Here is a 19469-nt window from a genome sequence, read left to right as displayed (position 1 = left end):
TGGCTTTGTGAATCATCAACAGCTTCCAAGTGCAGTCGCAGAATGGCTTTACAAAAAATTTGGAACAAATGTGGGACCATTGTTAGAACACATTTCCGATGGAGTTGCTTCAACCCATCAGCTAAATCTGCCATTGAAAACCACGATGTAACATTTGCCTTTGTGGTGGATGCTCCTACCACCACATAGTGAATCAGCTGGTGGAGGAACCTTGGGCAAACCATCTACAAATTACTGAAAGACGGAAGGGGAGACGCCAAGATAATTATTATTTAATTTGTCACTTAAAATATTCACTTGTTGTTGTTCTAAGTTAAAGTTAGTTTGCTTTATTTGTTTATAGAATGTTTTAGTTAATTTTGTATTTATTTGTTCTTTTGTTTGGTCAGACCTCCCTCAGGTGGTAGATTTGGATTACTCCACCCCTATTTAAGCAGCCTTTGTTCTTTGTTTGAGAGGTCAGTTTGTTTGTGTTCAGTTAGAGTTCAGTTGACCTCAGTTAATTTGGATCCAAATTCGTTACTTAACCTTTGATTTATTCTTGATTTAAACCTTTATACGTTGCTGATGAATTTTGAAGAATTAAACTGGAAACCTTTTTCTACTTTGAACAATTTTTTGTCCTTGTTTGAGTTTGGTCCCTCACAGCCTTGTCCATACTTAAGCTTGTCAACATAGTCAATAGATAGATATTTAAATGGACCTTCTAGAACTGCAATGTTTCCGACTGGTGATTTTTTGTCTTTTCTGACATTGTTTTGAGCACAAATGTCACACTTTATCAACCATGGCTCTCAGATATGGTGACCAATAGCATTGTTGATTTGATTTATTTAGGACCTCGCTTCAAACTTCAATGTTGATATCAATGTTGACGATAGCAATACAGATGCTACATTCAGTCAAACACCATGAATACATAGGCAGAATTAATGTAGATGTTAGCTACTTTACCTTCAGCTAATTTATAAGATTTTTTAAGGCTTCTTAGTTCAGCCAGTTGTGCAGAACAAGGTTGATCAAATTTTTCGCCTTTTTTTAAAATCCATAATTTACTTTTGTTACAACAGCAAAGGTTGCATAATTTCCTTTATGATCTCCAAAACAGGGTGGCACAGTGGTGCAGTGGTTAGAGCTGTCACCTCCCAGCAAAAAGGTTGCAGGATCACATTTAGGCCTGGGGCCTTTCTGGGTGGCGTCTGCATGTTCTCCCTGTGCACACGTGGGTTTACTCTGGTCCCTCCGGTTTCCTCCAACAGACCAAGAACATGCATGTTAGGTTAATTGGTAACTCTTAAATTGTCCCTAGAGAGTGAGAATGGTTGTTTGTCTCCATGTGGCCCCGCGATGGACTTGCAACCTGTCCAGGGTGTCCCCCGCCTCACACACAGGTGACTGGAGATAGGCACCAGCTCCCCTTGACCCAGAATGGAAAAGTGGTTAAAGAAAATGGATGAATGGATCTCTAAAACATGATCTGTCTACAAATGATGTGACATCTACATTTTCCAATGGAGTAGACTCTAAATCTGGTCTTATTTTAGTGTACCTGGCTGCTTTAGCTACACAACCTTCAAACTCAAAAGGAACAATATTAGCTGAGTTTTGTTGTAAATCACAACTAAATATCTGATTGTTGTCATAGAGGCCTTTTCATATGCATAATGCAATGCAGCCAAACCTTAATAACAAGAGGGCCATCCTTGAACAATATTGTTAAGTTTTGTATTGTAGTAAGCAATTGTTTGTTCCCACTGACATCACTATAGCCTACATGTTGTGTCAATGCTACGTACATAAAAAATGGTTTTGTGTAGTCTGACATTGCTAGACATGATACAGTTTGCATGTCTCATTTGAATGTCTCGAAAGCTACTTTTGCTTCATTTGTCCACTTAAATTGTGCTTTTCAAAGATTGTGTGCCTTCACAACAACAGGTTTGGCTAGCACAGGTTAATGAACTGATAGTCTGTTACTGGGTCGCAGAGAGTTCACTGCTGCAGCAAGAATGAAACCTAAATATCAGAAAATGTTTTTCTTTTTGCAGTGATCCACTCTTAGATTGGGTAAAAAGTGGCACGGTCTAAGGTAAAAGAAAAGGTGGACAGCGAAAATTGGCCTTTTAAATCGGAATGGACTGAACAATTCATATTCATTCTCCCTCTGACCAGCACAAGACCAGTGTGCCTTATTTGCCAATAAAAAAGATCAAGATTTCAAACTTGAGTCTGCATTACAAGACCAAACAAAAATTTTTAAAAGGCCTTTCCTCAAAAGTTGGTAGTAAGAAAAACAAAAATAAACGAGCTGATATCATATCAAGCAACAAGCGAAGTTCTTGTGACACAACAACAAAAAGCAAAGGAGAGCTCAGTCAGAGTAGCATGGGTCTTAGACAAGAAACCCATCTTTGATGCTGAAGTAATAAAAGAATATCTGACTGAAGTAATGGACATCATATTTGAAGGCAAAGAAAAAGATGTAATAACAGCTAAAATTAAGCTTCTCAGAATTCACAGCAACAAGGCATACTGAAATACGCTACTTAAGCAGCTTTGAAATGGAAGAAAAAAATGGGGAGTGCATTTTCTTAGCTGAGGATGAGTCCACTGACACCGCTGGTAATGCTCAGTTGTGAGGTATTATGATGAGCCAAAGAAGGAATTTGTTGAAGATGTATTGAACATGACTAACCTCTGTGAACACACAAGGCAAAGAAATTTATAACACAATACTGGAAGTGATGAATAAGAAAGGCATAGATGTGAAGAAAGTTGTATCAGTTGCTACTGATGGACCTCTAGCTACGATGGGGCGAGAGAATTAGTTCACCACTCTCACTTGATATCTTACGATTACACAATTATTCACCAGTCTGTCTGTGACCCGAGACACACTCCAGTTAACAGGGTTTGTAAGAATTAACAGAGGCACGGCTTGCAAACTGAATACATTTTATTTGATACACAGATGTTCTAAATGGACAAGAGTAGTCACAATTTATGTCATCATGCGAAAATGACCACACTGAAAGAAAATAGGAGTCTATGCTGGGCCTGAGAACCTTGTCGCTGATATAGTTAAAACACAATTAAAAATAGACTAGTTAAGGGAGGAATAAATAATAACAAAACACAAATATAACTAAAAAAAACCTAAGTGCTCCCCAATAACAACACTCTCACACAAAAATCCCTGGTGAATACAACAAAGGAATAAAACTCCTCTCTCACTAGTCTCTTCAATAAATAAAACAGCTTGGGATCCAAGGACAGCATATATCCCCTTTAAAATGAGCCAACAGAGTAGGCAAGAGAAAAAAAATACTTTTCAACAATTACCAAAAAAAAATATTACTACTCTGTAACTGAACTAAATTAAAAGTGAAAATAAAACAGTAGCAGGCCAATCTCCTCAAAGGTAGAAATCAGTCAGCAGCGCTCAGTATGTCACTCCTTCTAAAAGAAGGGGGTCGCCTACAGAATCAAAAGGAAAAATTAGAAGCTAAACCCACCTCTCAAGACCAATGTTAAGAAACATACCTCTACCAGAGTCATCAGCACAGGATCTGCTCTCCTCAATCTACCTACTCTTAACCTGAGTGCTAATTACCTGCTTCCACAACGAGTCAGCTGTGCTCTGTCACAGCGTCTATATGGGCAATCGGCAGAGTGCGCCGCAACATACTTCCGGGGGCAAGATGCCCCGGCTACATGTCTTTTGTGCAAATCTCTGAGAAGTGTACTTTGAAATTATGGTAAGATTTATGAAAATCATGAACTTCTTGAAAGCATCTTCTGAACTGCAGCATCATTTGCTGTGAACATTCCTGACAGAGGTCAGTGCAGCATTTGATGACTTGCTCCTGGAGTTTTTTTGAGCCATTAGGAATGAGCTACAAGTGTGACTGTCAGAGCAAAAGTGCAAAAGCAAAGAAAGTTCATGGAGTTTCTAAAAAAACGATGGAAGCAGTGGCATTTTTGACTGATATATTGTATCATCTCATTGACCTAAATCTGAAGCTACAAGGAAAGAACAATACAGCGTGTGATCTGATGTCAGCAGTGTGTCCAGAGAAAACTGGAGGTCTTCAAAAGTGACCTACAGGCCGGCTGAGATATTTTCCACCACACACATTATCTCGATTTCACTTAACATCTTTTTGATAATTGATGGACTTTTTAAGGAAAACTTATTATTTTTTTTACCACTTTACCACCATTTTCCCAAACTTTTGGGAACAGACCAAAGGAGCAGGAGCTCATCAGCATCATGTTAAATTCATGGAGAAGCTGATCAAAAATTTCGAAACATTCTGATGACTTCATATTGGGAAAACAAGTCCTTTTGTGCACTAACGAGCCATTTCTGGTTAGAAATGCATGTGAGTTCTCTGCAGAAGCACAACAATTCTTCCCACAGTTAATTGACTTCCAGGAAAACATTGCTCTCAAAGGGACTCAGTGTGACAATATCACCTTCTGAACAAAGATGGTCACTGCAGCTAAATTTCCTCTGCTGCATAAGATGGCATTTCACATTCTTACAATGTTAGGCTCAAGCTACAGCTGTGAATCTGCCTTCTTAATGATAAGCATGTTGAAGAACAAGTACCGCAGCCGACTAACCAATGAACACTTGTATCGGTGTCTTTGCCTGGCCATCACACCATTAGTGCCAAAGTTCAGTCTTGGTAACAGACAACATGCCATTTCTCTCAATCAGCAGCGGTGTATGTATGTATGTAAAATAGTTTTTCATTGCATTCATTTCATTTTGAGTTTTAATATCTTCATATATTTGTTTACTAAAAACATTCTATGATGGGGTTGATTTTTTGTTTGTTTGTTTTTTGTTAAATTGAAAGGGATACTTTGGTTTTTATTTTAGCATGTATTTAAATTTTTGAATTCACCTTTTTTGGCATCTTTTTTATCTATATTTAAAAAGAAAGTTTTCTTTAACCCCCCACCAGACATGTTTGTTTTGGATTCTTTGCATGAGGTTTGTTTTGTTTTTGTGGCTTGACAGATTATAATAAATTGACCTGGACTCTTTGAAAAGTGCCTTTGTGGACCTTCAAGATTTGTATTTGAGTACCTTTGTTCTAAATGTTTCAGAAGTTTGGAAACAGTCCCATGAGACAGTATTCTTCCAAGATATTGTACGTGTGGTTTACAATATTGGAGTTTTGTTTAAAAAGCCTCGTCTTCCCTGAGCTAGCTTTTAAAGAACTTTGTGCCTAAATGACAATCATTAATCTTTCGTGAACAAATCAGGAAGTTAATGTCCTGTATTAAAGTACTGTTAATTTCAATACCTTCTATAACTGTACACTGTTTGAAATATCTCATGAACTACTAGATGGAAATATTTGAAACTCTCACAAAATGATCATTGGACAGTCTTTTATGAGTAATTGGTATTTTTTGTCAACCCGATTCAAAATGTTCACCAGAGCTAACTTGGAAAAGACAAAAATGGCAATAACTCTGTCATTCTGCAAGAGAATGAGCCCATGAAGACTCATTATCTTTTAATATTATGTATTTTCTAACTGCTTGTCTGTTAAAATATCACATGTACTACATGACAGATTTTAATGAAACTCTCAGAAAAGTAATCAATGGATGAATCACTACAAGTGATTAACTTTTGGACTCATTCTGGTTCAAGATGGCTGTCTAACTAAAGAAAAACTGGGTACAACTCAGTTGATTTTATTGTGCTAAAATTTGATGTGGTAGAAGCTGAGAGCCATTCTCAACACAAACTGAATGTTAATCAGTGTTAGCATGTTTTCTGTCTCATTTTGAGACAAGATGTTTCTAATTTTAGTGATATTACTCAGGTGGAGGAAAGTGGTCCAGGTAACATTTTTAATATAGGGGTTCTATGACCGCTTGATCAAAAGTAACACCAAGGTACTTTACATTAGAACTGGAGGCCAAATTAATGCCATCCAGTGGAAGTGAAAGGCTGCAAAGTTTGTTCCCAGGACACTCAGGTTCAAAAACCACAACCTCTATCATGTCTGAGTTTCAAGTAGAAAATGAAATCTTATCCAGGTTTTTGTTTTTAAAACAAGCTTTTATTTTAAGTAACCGACTAGATCCATCATTCATTAAAGACAAATTATTCAGATTCTAAATGGGGATACTAATTAAAAAAAAACACCTCTTTGAAAAGTCTAATTGGGATAGGATCTAGCCGACATGTTGGTTTGGGTGAAGCCATTATTTACATTAGCATCTTCTCCCAGCCTGTTGGTCTCCTTGACACCAGGGCATTGAGTTTTTGCCATGCCTCCACTTGAAAACTGGACAGTTTTAATTTGGCTATTATTATTATTAATTTGCCACCTCTAGAGACTGGATGTCTACTTAGAGACAGTTCTCTGCTATTTGCCCATCACAGATTCCCATTGACAGAACAAATAAATGTCCAGGGCCCACATATCTTTGATTTTTCTTCCAACTCCCCTTCTCCTCAATATTGTGCTTACCTAAAAATATAAAATAGAAATAATAACAGAATTTCCTTTTAAATACAAAAAAGACATCTTACAATGCCATTTGATTGTGCTTTGATTCTTTAATTCTTTAATTCATTGTGTTTGATTTAGCCATTTTGTGAACCCACAGCTATTAATAAATAAAATTATAAAATACTCCAAGAAAGTAGTAACTCTTGTCAGATGTCTCGTCAATGAAGGTGTGCACAGCGTGAGGCATCTGTAAGGCAACCGGAGCGTATACAGTGTGGCATAATGGAACACACACCAATCACAGAACACACAGGATGTTTCTGACGTGACCGTGCTCTCAGCTTTGGTTCTGGTACAAACTGGACTTTGCAAACATCTGAAGGTGCATCATATGTGGAAACCAGCTTGCGCAGTCAACAAACCGCATGAAGTCAATGTCCCTTCATTGACGAGCCACGGGTTGGTCAAGTTCTCCAGGTCTGTTTAGTATAAACTTGGGACAGAGACAAAGCCACTGAGACCCATCACTGCAGCAGACCTATGAGTGTGCAACATGTTGGAGAACAGGAGAACTACTCCAAGTCCTGGAGGTTGATTGTGCTTCCTGTGAACTGTGAAGCATCAGAGCCATTGTCATCTGTCATCACTGAAGTATCCTGCAGGAAAACAAAAATAGTGTTATTCTGAACAGGTAATCCAAAGTTTCCTCAGACTCCATAGGCCTGGCATCCAAATCATGCTCAGTAATACTGTAAATGCCTTTTATCATTTAAAAAAAAATGGTCTGGTGATTTCTGAAGTGATGCTCTGTTCAATAGTTAGGGGTAGAAGTCGTTATCCATGTTAGGCTAACGGCTAACCCGGGGGTCGGCAACCCGCGGCTCTTTGGCGCTGCCCTAGCGGCTCCCTGGAGCTTTTTCAAAAATCTTTGAAAATGGAAAAAGATGGGGGAGAGAAATATATTTTCTGTTTAATATATGCCTCTTTTACACGGACCCTAATTCAGAAGTCCGGCTCTACTCGGCTCGGCTCGATAAAAAATGCATAGTGTTCACACCGGCCAGTTTGGTCGGTAGCAGAGGAACGCCTCCTCGTGTTGCGAGGGGCGGGGCCACGGCGCGGGGGGGTGTGCTACCGAAACTTGGTGCAAGTTGTGTACACAACGTAAGCGCTATGGACAACGTTGGCCCTGTGTTGTTGCTGTTCTTTAAACTTATGGGGATTCTCCTGAGACTTCAGGAAGAGAGGCGCAGAGGAAGAAATGCTCTGGATGCTGCGATTGTTGCGCGGAGTAGGACAGCTGTTATCCGCGGAGATTTCAGGCTTTACAGCACCTTCAGCTGGGGGACAGACGGCATAAACATTGCAGGGTAAGCTAACGCTGTTGTTAATATTCCGACCTTCGCTCTTTGTGTTTGCATCTGGACACACCCACGACCAATGAGTGAACAGGAGCCAAGCTAGCGCCGCCCACGAAGCAGGGCCTAGCTGGCCCTACTCTGAAGCAGCTATATTAGCTATATTAGCCTATCTGATAGGCTAATATAGATACATACAGCATGTGTTGCCTTCATTATAAGGCTTATATAAGGCTTTTAATTTTTTGCGGCTCCAGACATATTTGTATTTTGTTTTTTTGGTCCAATATGGCTCTCTCAACATTTTGGGTTGCCGACCCCTGGGCTAACCAAATGAGTGCATTTCGACGTTCAACCTTATAAAACAAGTATCTCTCAAAAACGACACACTGGTGCTAAAGAAGGCTACATTAGCTAATATTACACCTCTGTGCTTTTGCATGACACAGTTTTAGTTTGTCGCTGTTTTCTCAACCATTCGTCTCTGTTATCACTTACATGTATGTGTGCTGAGCATAGACAGACCGTGTTATAAGCTGATGGTGCTGAGGCTGATCAGCATTTTTATTCAGTCCAAAAATTGATTCAACTCCCAGCGGACTCGTACATTCAGCAGGCTCAGTAACATCGCCAATTGAGTACAAGATTTCAGCCCTTTTCTCCATACTCTGTGATCTCTGGCTGATGTCACAGCTTATATGTGCTAACTATTAGACCAGCGGTCCCCAACCTTTTTAGCTCCACGGACCGGTTCATTATCAGACAGTATTTTCACAGACTGGTCTTTAAAGGTGTGGGGGATAAATACAAAATAAAATGATACGACCAGCATGAAAACAGGTATTTTTAAAACATAATAAACGTAAATCCAACATGTACTTGCAGCTTTGTTAGTTGCATCCTGATATTGTGTTATCAACATGAATAAACACCTTCTCCTCCCCTTAATGTTCTCTGGTCAATATGGCGATGTTTAAACATGCCCTTTAAAATAAGATACACCACAAATATAAAGTGCACAAAGAATACAACTCACCATAGCACTGAATCAGTGGGAGCCCTGTGCCTGTTTCTCAGTAACGAGACAGTCCCATCTAGGGCTTCCAGAGACGTTTGTTTTTTACTCATTTTGCAAGCTTGTGGGTTTGTTTTTAGCGGTAACGTATCACGTGACCAAGATAAGCGTTTTGACACGCATCAAGAGTGAGTCATAAACGGATATAGTGGAGAGAATCCGGTCAGGTTTTCAAAATAAATGTTATTCAGACTACAAAAATTAAAAAAAAGGAAATACTGTAAGTTAATTATTCTTTTTTGTGTTTACGGCCTGGTACCAAATGACCCACAGACCGGTACTGGTCTGTGGCCTGGGGGTTAGGAACCCTTTGTATTAGACTACCCTTTAAAAAAAAAAAAGAAAAATCACCAACTACCCTTTTAAGGCAGCAAATGTATAGTACATGTGTACCATTTTGTTCACACAACCTTACTTCTCAAAACTAAAATGTCTTCAAGAAAATATTTAGCTTCATTTGTTTTCTGTTTTGCCCTAAGCCTGTATTTATGTTTTTGTGAACTACTGTCTGCCCTCGGTATTTAAACACCATACATGTGTCAGTCGTTAGGTGTGGCACTAAAACATGCAACTGAAATTTTATGGTTGTTCAAGCAATTATTCAAAAAGGCTTTTTGCTGTAAACAAAGGGTTACAATACCCAAAAATAGCTTAAATGATACTTTTGTGCTGGACTCTAACTGTAGAGAAACAAATGTATAGTTTGGATTCAGCAGATTGAAGTCTGATAAAAGGAATTTTACTTGCCTGTAAAATGTTGACTGGGAGGTCGACAATGAGCTGGGAGTGAGAACTGGAGGGCTGGGAGCTCAGCTGGAACGCCAGGTCACCATCAGTAGCTGGATCATCCTGCATAAACACACTCGGATCAACAACAGCTGCAACACTCTGGACTGCTTTATACATTGAGGTGGAGGCAACTAATAAATACTTCTAAGGTTCAAAGTAATTCAAACCTTCATTCCAGATCAGATCCATCAATATAAGAACTTAAGACATTATTATTTCAGCAACAATATATTGCACATAAGAAGTGACAACAATGCTCAAAGGGGCCGACACATTATCTAACAAGTTTTTATTTCACAAATTAGTTTACCAAATGTTTGTATAGTTAATCAAATCCAGTTAGTAGCTGCTGAGTAACAGGAAGTGTTATCACTCAAGTGAGAAATCGGAGAAAAAAGGAGAAAAAGAAAAATTTGGTGGCAAAAATATGCAGTAGTCTGCTTTTGAAAAAAAAAAGAGCAGAGCTGATCAAACTTAGTTTTTATACTGCAAGAAATCCAATGTCCATTTGGTTGCTTACATAAGGGCCCTTACAGTTTCAGCAGTGGTAATAATAGGTACAGTAATAATTAGTTTTTTTACAAATCTGACCTGCAGCAACTGAATCTGGACATACTGAGCCCCGGTGACAGGGTCCCGCCAAGTCAGGCCCCCGCTGGCTGCTTCTGCTCCGTCACTATATCGAGCACCAGAAGAAGAAAGGGGTACTGTTGCTGTGGCAACCTTGGATCCTTTAGTTTTTCTCTGGCACAAGGTTCCTGGGCAGGAAACAAAGAACCTATCATCACTTCTTAATAACTTTTATCATTAGCTTCAGCAGAATAAAACTGGTAAAGGTTTCCTACCAGGTGTAGCTGAGGAAACCCTCTGCTTCTTCTTCTTGACTAGCTGAATAGCTCTGTAGTCGGTCCTGGCTGAGCCTCCACTCCCCTACAGGAGCATATTACGGTCATCTTTATTATTAGCAGATAGTTTACTGATTCTATTAAATTCACGCTATAAAAAAATTACAGCATATACTAATAAATCTAACATAATTTAAAATGCAGCTTAAAAATCTGTAATCTGACCAAGAGTCTAAGTGTAAGTCATTGTACAAATCCAAGTAGAAGAGGATCAGTACATGAGACCGGTACAATTGTACTAGGGCTGTAAAATCAAATTTGAAATGTTTATCATCACATTAACAAACTTTCCCTCATAAAAACAGTGCAAGAAGCAAGTTTAGTAAAGACTTTGCAGGTGTTTGAGTGGAATTCAGATATTCTGCAATATAAACCAAAGCATTTATAAAACACAATCATATCTTAGTTAAAGTCTATTAAAGCAAAGCTGCAGCTGAACTTTAGAGTAAATATGTTCATCATCACAAATGTCATTGTCTTCTTCATTAGTAAGCCATATTGGACTTAGTCATATTACAGTATTTTTACATTATATTTAGTATTTTAATAGAATCTAGAGTGAATTTTAAGTCTATATATATGAATGCCAGGGGAAATTTCACCATCAAGGCAATTCACCATTCTTTAAGTGCAAAAATGAAACGTTTTCAAACTCAATGAATTATTGTTTTCAATAATCCTGACTATAATGTTGATCAAAATAATTATGATCATCATTTTTTAGAGTTGCACCAGTTCTGGTTTTATGGGCTGATACGGGACATCCCGGGTTAGTCTTCAGACCATCACACATAGTGGCAATTAGTGACAACCAAGACAACCTAACATGCATGTTTTTGGTCTGAGGGAGGAAACAGGAGGACTTGGACAAAACCTACGATGCACTGAGAGAACATGTAAACTCCACGCAAAATGCTCCCATACAGAAGGGGAACCTGCTATTTAGTTAAGTGATTCCATGGAGGAACACTATCCTGCGTGTTTTAGTTGTTTCTCTGCTTTGACACACCTGGTTTGAATGAGTGAGTGATTAACAGGCTTCTGCAGAACATGAAGACGTGCTGAAGAGCAGAGAAACAATGAAAACGTGCAGGATGGTGTTCCTCAAGGACCAGGGTTGGGAACCACTGATCCAGTTCAAATTAAAACCAAACTCTAGAGAAAAAAAAAAGTGAAAAATCAGGTACAGCTGCTGGCTAGTTGGAAATGATTCAACAGCCATTTTTGGAGATAATATAAAGGACATTATTCAGAGCTAAAGGTCTGGTTGACCTAGATGTTTAGGACATTTGCTACTGAAAATTTGTTTATGTTGACATCATAGTGATCAGTGGCTAACCAGTAGAAGCTGACCTCATTAGGTAAGTTGATTTTTTAAATTTCCAAACCCGGATTGTGTGTGCTGTAATTCACAGAATTATTACATACTTTGAATAACTATTAATACATTCCAGTGCTGCCTCACATGTGTACACAATTCACAATACAGCCACCAGACTGTTAAAAGGTCAGGAAGCGGAAGTGTTTGGTATCTCACCAGGAAGCTGCTTGGTGACACAGCGAGTTCTGGGTCCTTCCGTGGACTGAAGCTGCTGCTGTGACTGGGAAAAACAAACTGAGTGAGCACTTTTCCTCCCTCCTGAGGAGCTAGCACCTCCACACACCCCAGCAGAGGCCCTGCACCTCCCTGGACACCCACCTCCACCACCTTAGCGGGTGAGGCTAGCAGCTCAGGGACCGGGGCCACAGTGAGGGAGGCTGAGGACTCCATGTTCAGGCAACTAGAAGAACTGAGAGTGTGTTGCAGACTGGGATCCACAGAGGCACTAGCGCCCTGTATTGTTAGAGCTGTGAGGGTTCCTAGGGCCTCTGGGGGAACCGTCTGCACGTCATCCAGGTTAAGAGAGCCCTGTGGGGGTAGAACTTCACCCGCTGTTCTTTCCAGACCATGTTGATGGATGACGTCAGTGCTGGTTGCCATGACAAGTGGGTCCAACGTCTTGGCCAGTGATGTGCTGGTACTGGTAACAAGTGTGGTGCCCACAGTGGAAGGGTCAATGGTAAGAATGCCTGAGCTGACCAGAGACAAGTCCATTGTGAAGGAGCCATTAGAGCCACTTCCAGCCACAGGGATTCCCACTCCAAGGCCAGCAGAGGGCACGTTTCCTCCAGGCACAGAGGAGAACAGGGAGCTGAGGTCTAAATTGGTCAGCTGGTCACCCACGGCAACACCAGAGCCCGCAACCAAGGCTGGAGTGGAGCTGACAAGCTCACTGCTGGGAGTCAGGGTGGTCTCCATTTGGCATAAAACATCTGCAAAGAAGGAAAGGAAAAGTTCAAAGGTTACCATAGACAAATACAAGCATATGTAGATTACTGTGTAATAAAATGGGGAAAAGTCTGGACGATTTAACTCTAGTTGAAAATTGCAGTTTGGATTACACTTCAGACTTCTTGTACATGTTTTTACAATGTAACAGTGCACGTGATTACTTTGATTTCTCCCAACAATTTTTGCTCAATTATCAGTGTCTAATTTTAGATTTAGTAATCAACAAAACTTTCCCTTTTAAGTCCAAATTCAGGCTGATTTTAGACCAAAAACGTTAACTGAGGCTCAGACCACTAAACTGCTCCAGTATGTCGTCTATATCTGAGCAGCATACAGGAACTTAAATTACAACATATTGAACTTGTGGACATCCTGTGTTCCTGAATAGTGTGATCTCAATTTTTTGCTCTTCCAGTCTGTCTCAGTCAGATAGAAATGGCAGCACTGTTATAACACATGAAGTCGGGACAAGTGAGTTTCATAATGCAAAAAAAATGCAGCCAAAAATCACAGAACTAAACAAATCAAATAGAGTTCAGTGTAAAACATAAAATATTGTGAAAATGCCACTGATATTCCAATGAAATGTCACATATGGTCTTAAAATAAAACCAGAACTCTATTCTTTGTGTTTATGAATATGTGTTATTCACTTTTTTTTGGTCTAAAAGCAGTACTGAACAAGCAAAACCATGAACCATTTAGTTCTGGATTAAGAGGGAACCCTGTTGGTTTTCTAACCCGGACTGAGGTGGTGATGTTTAAGCATGTGGCTCTTAAGGCTGCTGCGGGACGAGAAGTGCTTGGAACAGTTGGCCACGGGACAGCGGGTCCTCAGGGTGCTGACGTCCTGTTTATGCTTCTTGGAATGTATGTACAAGCTGCTGCGTGCTGAAAACTTTGCGTTACAACCTGAGAAGAAAAAAAATCACATCACCTGTTCAGAAAAGTCTATATGCAGCCGACGTCAGTCAGGAGAAAACATTTTAAAAAACAAATTAACACCTTATAACTGAATAAGAGTTATTTATTTGGTGTACCTTCTGCATGACACTGAAAGGGCTTGGTGCCAAGATGAGTGATGCTGTGCCCCTTAAGGTGCTCGGCCCTGGTGAAGGACTTCCCACACCCTTCCTCTGTGCAGACAAAACGTCGGTCATCTTCGTGTTTCCTGGAAAATTCAAGAGTCACAGATTCATACATCCTGAAAGACTACTTTAAATCCCCTGGGTGAAATCGTTGGCATGGTTTTGTTTTTAGATCGAGCAGAAAACTTGAGTCAAGAGAAACTTGCCTTTTATGACGAAGCAATTTGGACATGCTGGTAAAAGACCAGCCACAACCTTCAGAGTCACAGACAAATGGTCTTTCACCTGGAGAAACAAAGTCGGATAGTTATTTATAGGTTCATGTGTTCTACAAACTTCTCATATATTAGTTGATAACCAGTTCAAATGACTTTCAGCAGATTTGCCATTTATCCCATTTCTTATGCACTGCAACGCTCATGCGAGACACGAACGACTGGTTAAATAATATAACATTTAAGTATAAGGTTATCTTGAGTAAGAATATCTGTAACCCTCATTAGAGATCAAAAAGGTTTTATTGCAATAAATCAGTGTTCAGATCCTAAACTTTACTCTGTCAAAAGCAGCATTTGACGATGAAGCAAACATGACATGAAGACTAGAAAACTATTTTGAGCAGCTCATAAAAGGGGGTTGTCAGCTCTGATAGATTTTAGGATAAAATATTATCTTGTTTCTTAAATTAGTTTATATATTTATGTGAATCTATTTTAAACCTTTAATTTTAAACATGACAGCTCTGACCGTCCTGTCTTTTGTGTCTCTCTTGTGTGAAATATACGTAAGTGACAGAAACTATACTTCTATTTGTCCTTTTGACAGTACACGTACGGTGATGGAAAAAAGAAAACCCATCGTGTTTAAGTTCTGGGGTTTGACGCATTAGGATATAACAACATGATCAGGGGCCTCATTTATGTAAAAATGAAAGACATTCCGAAAGCCATCAAGAACTATTGCTGAGAAACACTTCAAAATACTGCAAGCTTGGCTCCTAAAAATCAAAGTATAAAAACATTAGAAGCTGCTCGAGACTACCACGCAGTACTGACTTACTAAAACATTTACTACGAGCTTACCAGTGTGACTTCTCATGTGGATTTTGAGACGACAGGCCTTGTCGTATGTCTTGTGGCAGCCCGGGTAAGTGCACGCAAAATGTCCTGTTTCCCTGAAATGGGTACGGTTGTGGGAGAACAGGGCACTGAAGGTGATGAAGGTTTTCTCACAGCCTGCAAACAGGGACAGAGAACAGTGTGACGCGATAACATTTCCGATGGAAGAAAATTCACTACCATCGACCTCCAAAGCACCACCCACCTGGGAATTCACACTTGTGCGGCCTCTGTGGCTCAAAATGAATCCTCTGATGGTTGGTGAGGCGTGTGGTGCTGCGGAACTTCTCGTTACAGATGTCACAGACGAAGGCACTGTCCTGCTCGTGGACTTTTAAATGTGCCTTGAGGTTGTAAACTGTAGTGAAGCGCCGCCCACAGCCTTCGAACTGACAAGTGTGTGGCCGCAGTTTATCGTGGGACTGGAGGTGGCGTTTCAGCTTGTAAGAGGTGGCAAAAGCCCAGCCGCAGCCCTCCACGGTGCACTGGTACGGCCGAGGGTCCTCGGTGTGGTTCAGGAGGTGGATCTTGAGTTTCTGACGGGACTCAAACGTGCACGAGCAGCCAGGTTCTGGACACCGAAAAGTCGCCACAGTCTCTTTCTTTGACCGGATGAGTCGCAGGGAGCTCAAGTCCATGTTGTCGCAGTCTGCTACAGTGGTTCTGGGTGACGGGGAAACCAGATCGGGTTCTGTTAAAGCACACAGCGCCTCCCCGTCCTTAACAATGGGACAGGAATGTAACGACGTGCCCAGTTCTGACAATGAACAATCATCCACCAGAGCCAGCTCAGAGTCACTGACAGATACCCCAGGTCTGGGCTCTTCTTGGTGGTTGGGGCTGGCTACTGCCAGGGTGCTGATCTTCCCAATGGACTTGGTACCACTGTCATAGTTAAGAAGAACAATATCCTCGTGGTCCTTCATACCCAGATGTTCCTTTAAACTGACCATGCCATCCTCCTTCTGAACATAGCCCTCAGGTGGGGCAGCTAGAGTCAGGATCCCGTTTTCAATCGTCACTATGATGCTCTGGTTGTTTATAGTGATGGTTCCGGAAAAGGTTTCGCTGGCAGGCAGACTCGGGGAGGCCGTGGCTGGGCTTGTTCCGTCTAGCAGCCTCTTCGAGTTCAGAATGGTTTCTGACTTACCGACACCTACCGTCCCCGAAACCAGCTCGACGCTGTCGTCGGTCTGGGCGTCCCGGAGAAGCTTTCCGTCGCTGTTTTCGGTGCAGATCTGGCCACAGATCCGGTCGCCATATTTGTTTGTCAAAACGACGTCTTCCACCGTGCGGCGACAGGCGGCTTGTTTGGCATTAACCTCGGCAGGACTGCTGGTTAATAAACTCAAAACAGGGTCTGCACTTTTCAGTGTGTGCGGATGAAGACAGCTCTGGTTGTCGGCTGACTCACTGAAAGCGTTGTTGCTGCAGTCGCCCGCCTCCATTGGGTCGCAGTGACTGGTTTCGTCAGAGTTCTCGACTTCCTCGCCTCCTTTCACTTCGCCTCTTTTTTTCTTGTCACACAAGTCACCCGGTGGGCTACTCCTCGTCTCGGCGGCTCCATCCTCTTGGAGAGAGTTGAAAATGGCGTACAAATCCCGTGTTTGTTTGTCGGCCTTGCTCTTTCGGCAGCTCTTCGGCGCTGCAGCGCTGTGGCGGTCGACGAGCGGCGGCTGCTGCCGTAAAGCCGGAGAAGATAACATTAGCTGCCGCTGCGGCATCAGTTCCTCTTCCCCTTCGAAGAGCGGCAGCGCCATGACAGAGTCCCCGTTCTCCACGTACTTCCAGCCCGTCCTATTGAACTCACGCGAGTCCAGCTCGGCTTCTCTGTCGGAACTTATGTTATGGAGTCCCACAAACGTCCTGTCGTCCAGAGTACTGTTAGTCGCTGGCTGCGTTTTGCAGACGGGCAGACAAGAAGCGACATTGCTGCCGTTTTCCACCAGCAGGCGAAACGGGACTGTCCTCGGCCTGGCGTTGTCGTCCTTCCTCTGAGGTTCGTCTGCTTCGCCTCTGGTGAAAATAAAATGAGCCAACGACCCAGGTGCCGGCCCCAGTTCGGATGAAGTGATGCTGCGTAGGGCGCCATGTTGAGAGTGGATGTTTTGGGCATCACGCAGCCCCTGAATTTCCATCTTGGTATCCCTGTAGCACCGGAGCTGAGAGGGCACGCCCTACAGCTGAACGGTCCATACACAAGGCGGCGTGTGAGGGCCACTTAGGAGGGAGCTATCAGGAGTAATATATAAGTTCAATAAAGTGTACATTTATTTGACAGAGGGGAAAAGTGTCAATGTATGGGACAGAAAAAGTCACAATGTATAAAAGACTTAAACCAGCGGAAGTGAACCCCACTGACCCCGCCTGCATTTGTTTCAGTTGGTATTATTATTTTATGTGACTGCTATGGGTGCACTTACTATTTTTAACTACAAAACAAAATGCAGGACTTGAGTTGAAGCAGTCCGAGGTGTATTTATCACATACACCGAGTATGGACATGAACAGTAGGCTGCTTAATGTTAACTATTTTAATAAGAATAGATGTTTAGAAAAATGTTTTTTAAGGTTAGCACTCGTATTTACCAAAGACTGCACTAGAGAAACACTGGAATATCCAGGCACTGAAAAGTGTTTTGAAGCCTACAGCAGTTGAAAGAAAATCATAAAATATGCTTATTGTATAATTTTTAAAAATACGATTTTTAAAAAAATACTGATTATTATACCAGTATAATTGTTTAAACCAGCCAGAAAATACCACTGGAGTTTAATTTTTTTGGCTTCTTGAGAGATAAAAACCTTCCTCAGATTTGGATCCATAAGCTCCAATGTGGGAATTACTGCCAGAACTTGCGTTTGGATCACTTCATTTCAAACACCGAAACTCAGCACTTCACATGTTAACTGGTGAGCAACTAAACCTACACGGTGTCTTCTGTTAAAGTCAAACTTAGGAAAATGAAATAAACTCCTGGAACTTCCAGCCCTGTTTAAGAGACACTCTGGCTACAATTTAAAGCCGGAGAACAAGATATAAGATAAATTATCAGTCAGCAGCTTGAAGCAGACAGACCAGACATGAACAGAAGCTGCTTAATTTTGCTGTTAGCTGTGTAAGCTCAGAGAAACTAAGACCTGCAGCCTGTGGTGGTGAGGTTAAAACACATTTGGTTTGTAAGTTAAAACAAGACTTTCATAGTTTAATAAGAGGTTTTGTGAAAATTACTCAAACATCGCTGCCATCACTGCTAATGTTAGCTCTGTAGCAGCTGCTATTTAAACTAATGCTGTAACATAATGTGATCCCAAACAGAGAGCATCACCAAGTCCTAAACTCACATCTAAAAACATGTCAGAGAAACTGCAGCTTCTTGAGGAGCAAATTGTAAGTGTACCTCAGTTTTCATGCACATTTCTCATATATGCTTATAGTTACGAGTTAATTTAAAATGTAAGTTCTGGTCAAATGAAACGATTTTACCTAAAATTAGAATCCATATATTACAATTTATAAAACAAATGAAAATATACCCCTGGAAAATAGTCTTGTGGTTAAATATGAAAATGAACACACCAACATTTGATCAACGTCTAAATGTGGAGCACTGAATGACTTTTAACATGACACTGAAGATCAGTTAATCAACAGCACCTGAATGATACTTAAGTTAATTCTTATGAAAGCAACAAAGTTTGTCCCATTTTTTTCAAAATAGATTGTGTGCCATTTTGTTTCTGTTTATCTAAGGTTGTATTTACCTATTTAAGACCTGATAGGTATCAGATTATTTTATTTTGTACATCCTGTTATGCAAGACATTAAAACTAAAAGTCATTTTTTTCCTTGGTTGTGATTGCAGTACAAACATTGCCGTACTTAAGTCTGTAATCCAAATCCTCAGGATGACCTTGGTGATTTGATAAATCATTTGAAAACAAAACTCATTGTTCCAGAGTAAAACGTGTGACATGATAGTACATCAAATTTGAACATTAAAATTATAATTTATGATTTTAAATATAAAGAAACATTGGTCTCTGTAGATGGATGAGCTGTCTTTAAGCTAGTTATCAATCATTTCCCATCTTTATTAACAAGAATCTGTGAGAAGAGCTGCAAAAGAAACCAAGGTTCTAATTAACTTTTTAATCAGGCATCTTTTTTCCATAAACCTCTCACTGTGAATCTGTTCGTGTGTCTTTGCAATGTGAAAGTATTCTGTACATTTGTAAACTGTCTGGTGAATCACTATCTGCAGACTTGGAGCATGTTTGTTTTATTAATGATGCCATCGAATAAGCACTGAAGC

The 19469-nt window shown here is 40.6% G+C and overlaps 1 protein-coding gene across 2 annotated transcripts; it reads right to left on the bottom strand.

Annotated features, from left to right (window-relative positions):
• Nucleotides 1–2959: 2959 nt before the first annotated feature.
• si:dkey-156n14.3 (zinc finger protein ZXDC) lies at nt 2960–17316 on the bottom strand. 2 transcript variants are annotated; one of them, XM_017437700.3, is made up of 10 exons: nt 15359–17316; nt 15118–15270; nt 14242–14320; nt 13988–14118; nt 13689–13859; nt 12153–12928; nt 10556–10640; nt 10302–10468; nt 9669–9770; nt 2960–7144 (listed from the first exon to the last, which is right to left on the bottom strand). In XM_017437700.3, the coding sequence occupies exons 1-10, from the start codon at nt 17289–17291 to the stop codon at nt 7061–7063; spliced, it is 3681 nt and encodes a 1226-aa protein (XP_017293189.1). In that variant the 5' UTR covers nt 17292–17316; the 3' UTR covers nt 2960–7060. The 2 variants fall into 2 exon arrangements, with proteins under 2 accessions (XP_017293189.1, XP_024866741.1); XM_025010973.2 differs by lacking the exons at nt 2960–7144; nt 9669–9770 and having other exon boundaries at nt 10308–10468; nt 12153–12216; nt 12315–12928.
• Between the last annotated feature and the right edge of the window lie 2153 nt (nt 17317–19469).

Source organism: Kryptolebias marmoratus, linkage group LG4 (assembly GCF_001649575.2).
Source record: "Kryptolebias marmoratus isolate JLee-2015 linkage group LG4, ASM164957v2, whole genome shotgun sequence".
Taxonomy (NCBI): Eukaryota; Metazoa; Chordata; class Actinopteri; order Cyprinodontiformes; family Rivulidae; genus Kryptolebias; species Kryptolebias marmoratus.
This window is presented reverse-complemented; position numbering and strand designations above follow the sequence as displayed.

Bases quoted from the DNA above. Each gene is read 5' to 3' on its own strand.
- si:dkey-156n14.3 (XM_017437700.3), bottom strand. From the start codon at position 17,291: ATGGAAATTCAGGGGCTGCGTGATGCCCAAAACATCCACTCTCAACAT. The intron at 15,271-15,358 runs GTGGGTGGTGCT...CCCTGTTTGCAG, and splicing joins GCACAAGTGTGAATTCCCAG to GCTGTGAGAAAACCTTCATC. The intron at 14,119-14,241 runs GCAAGTTTCTCT...TGAATTTTCCAG, and splicing joins AAATTGCTTCGTCATAAAAG to GAAACACGAAGATGACCGAC.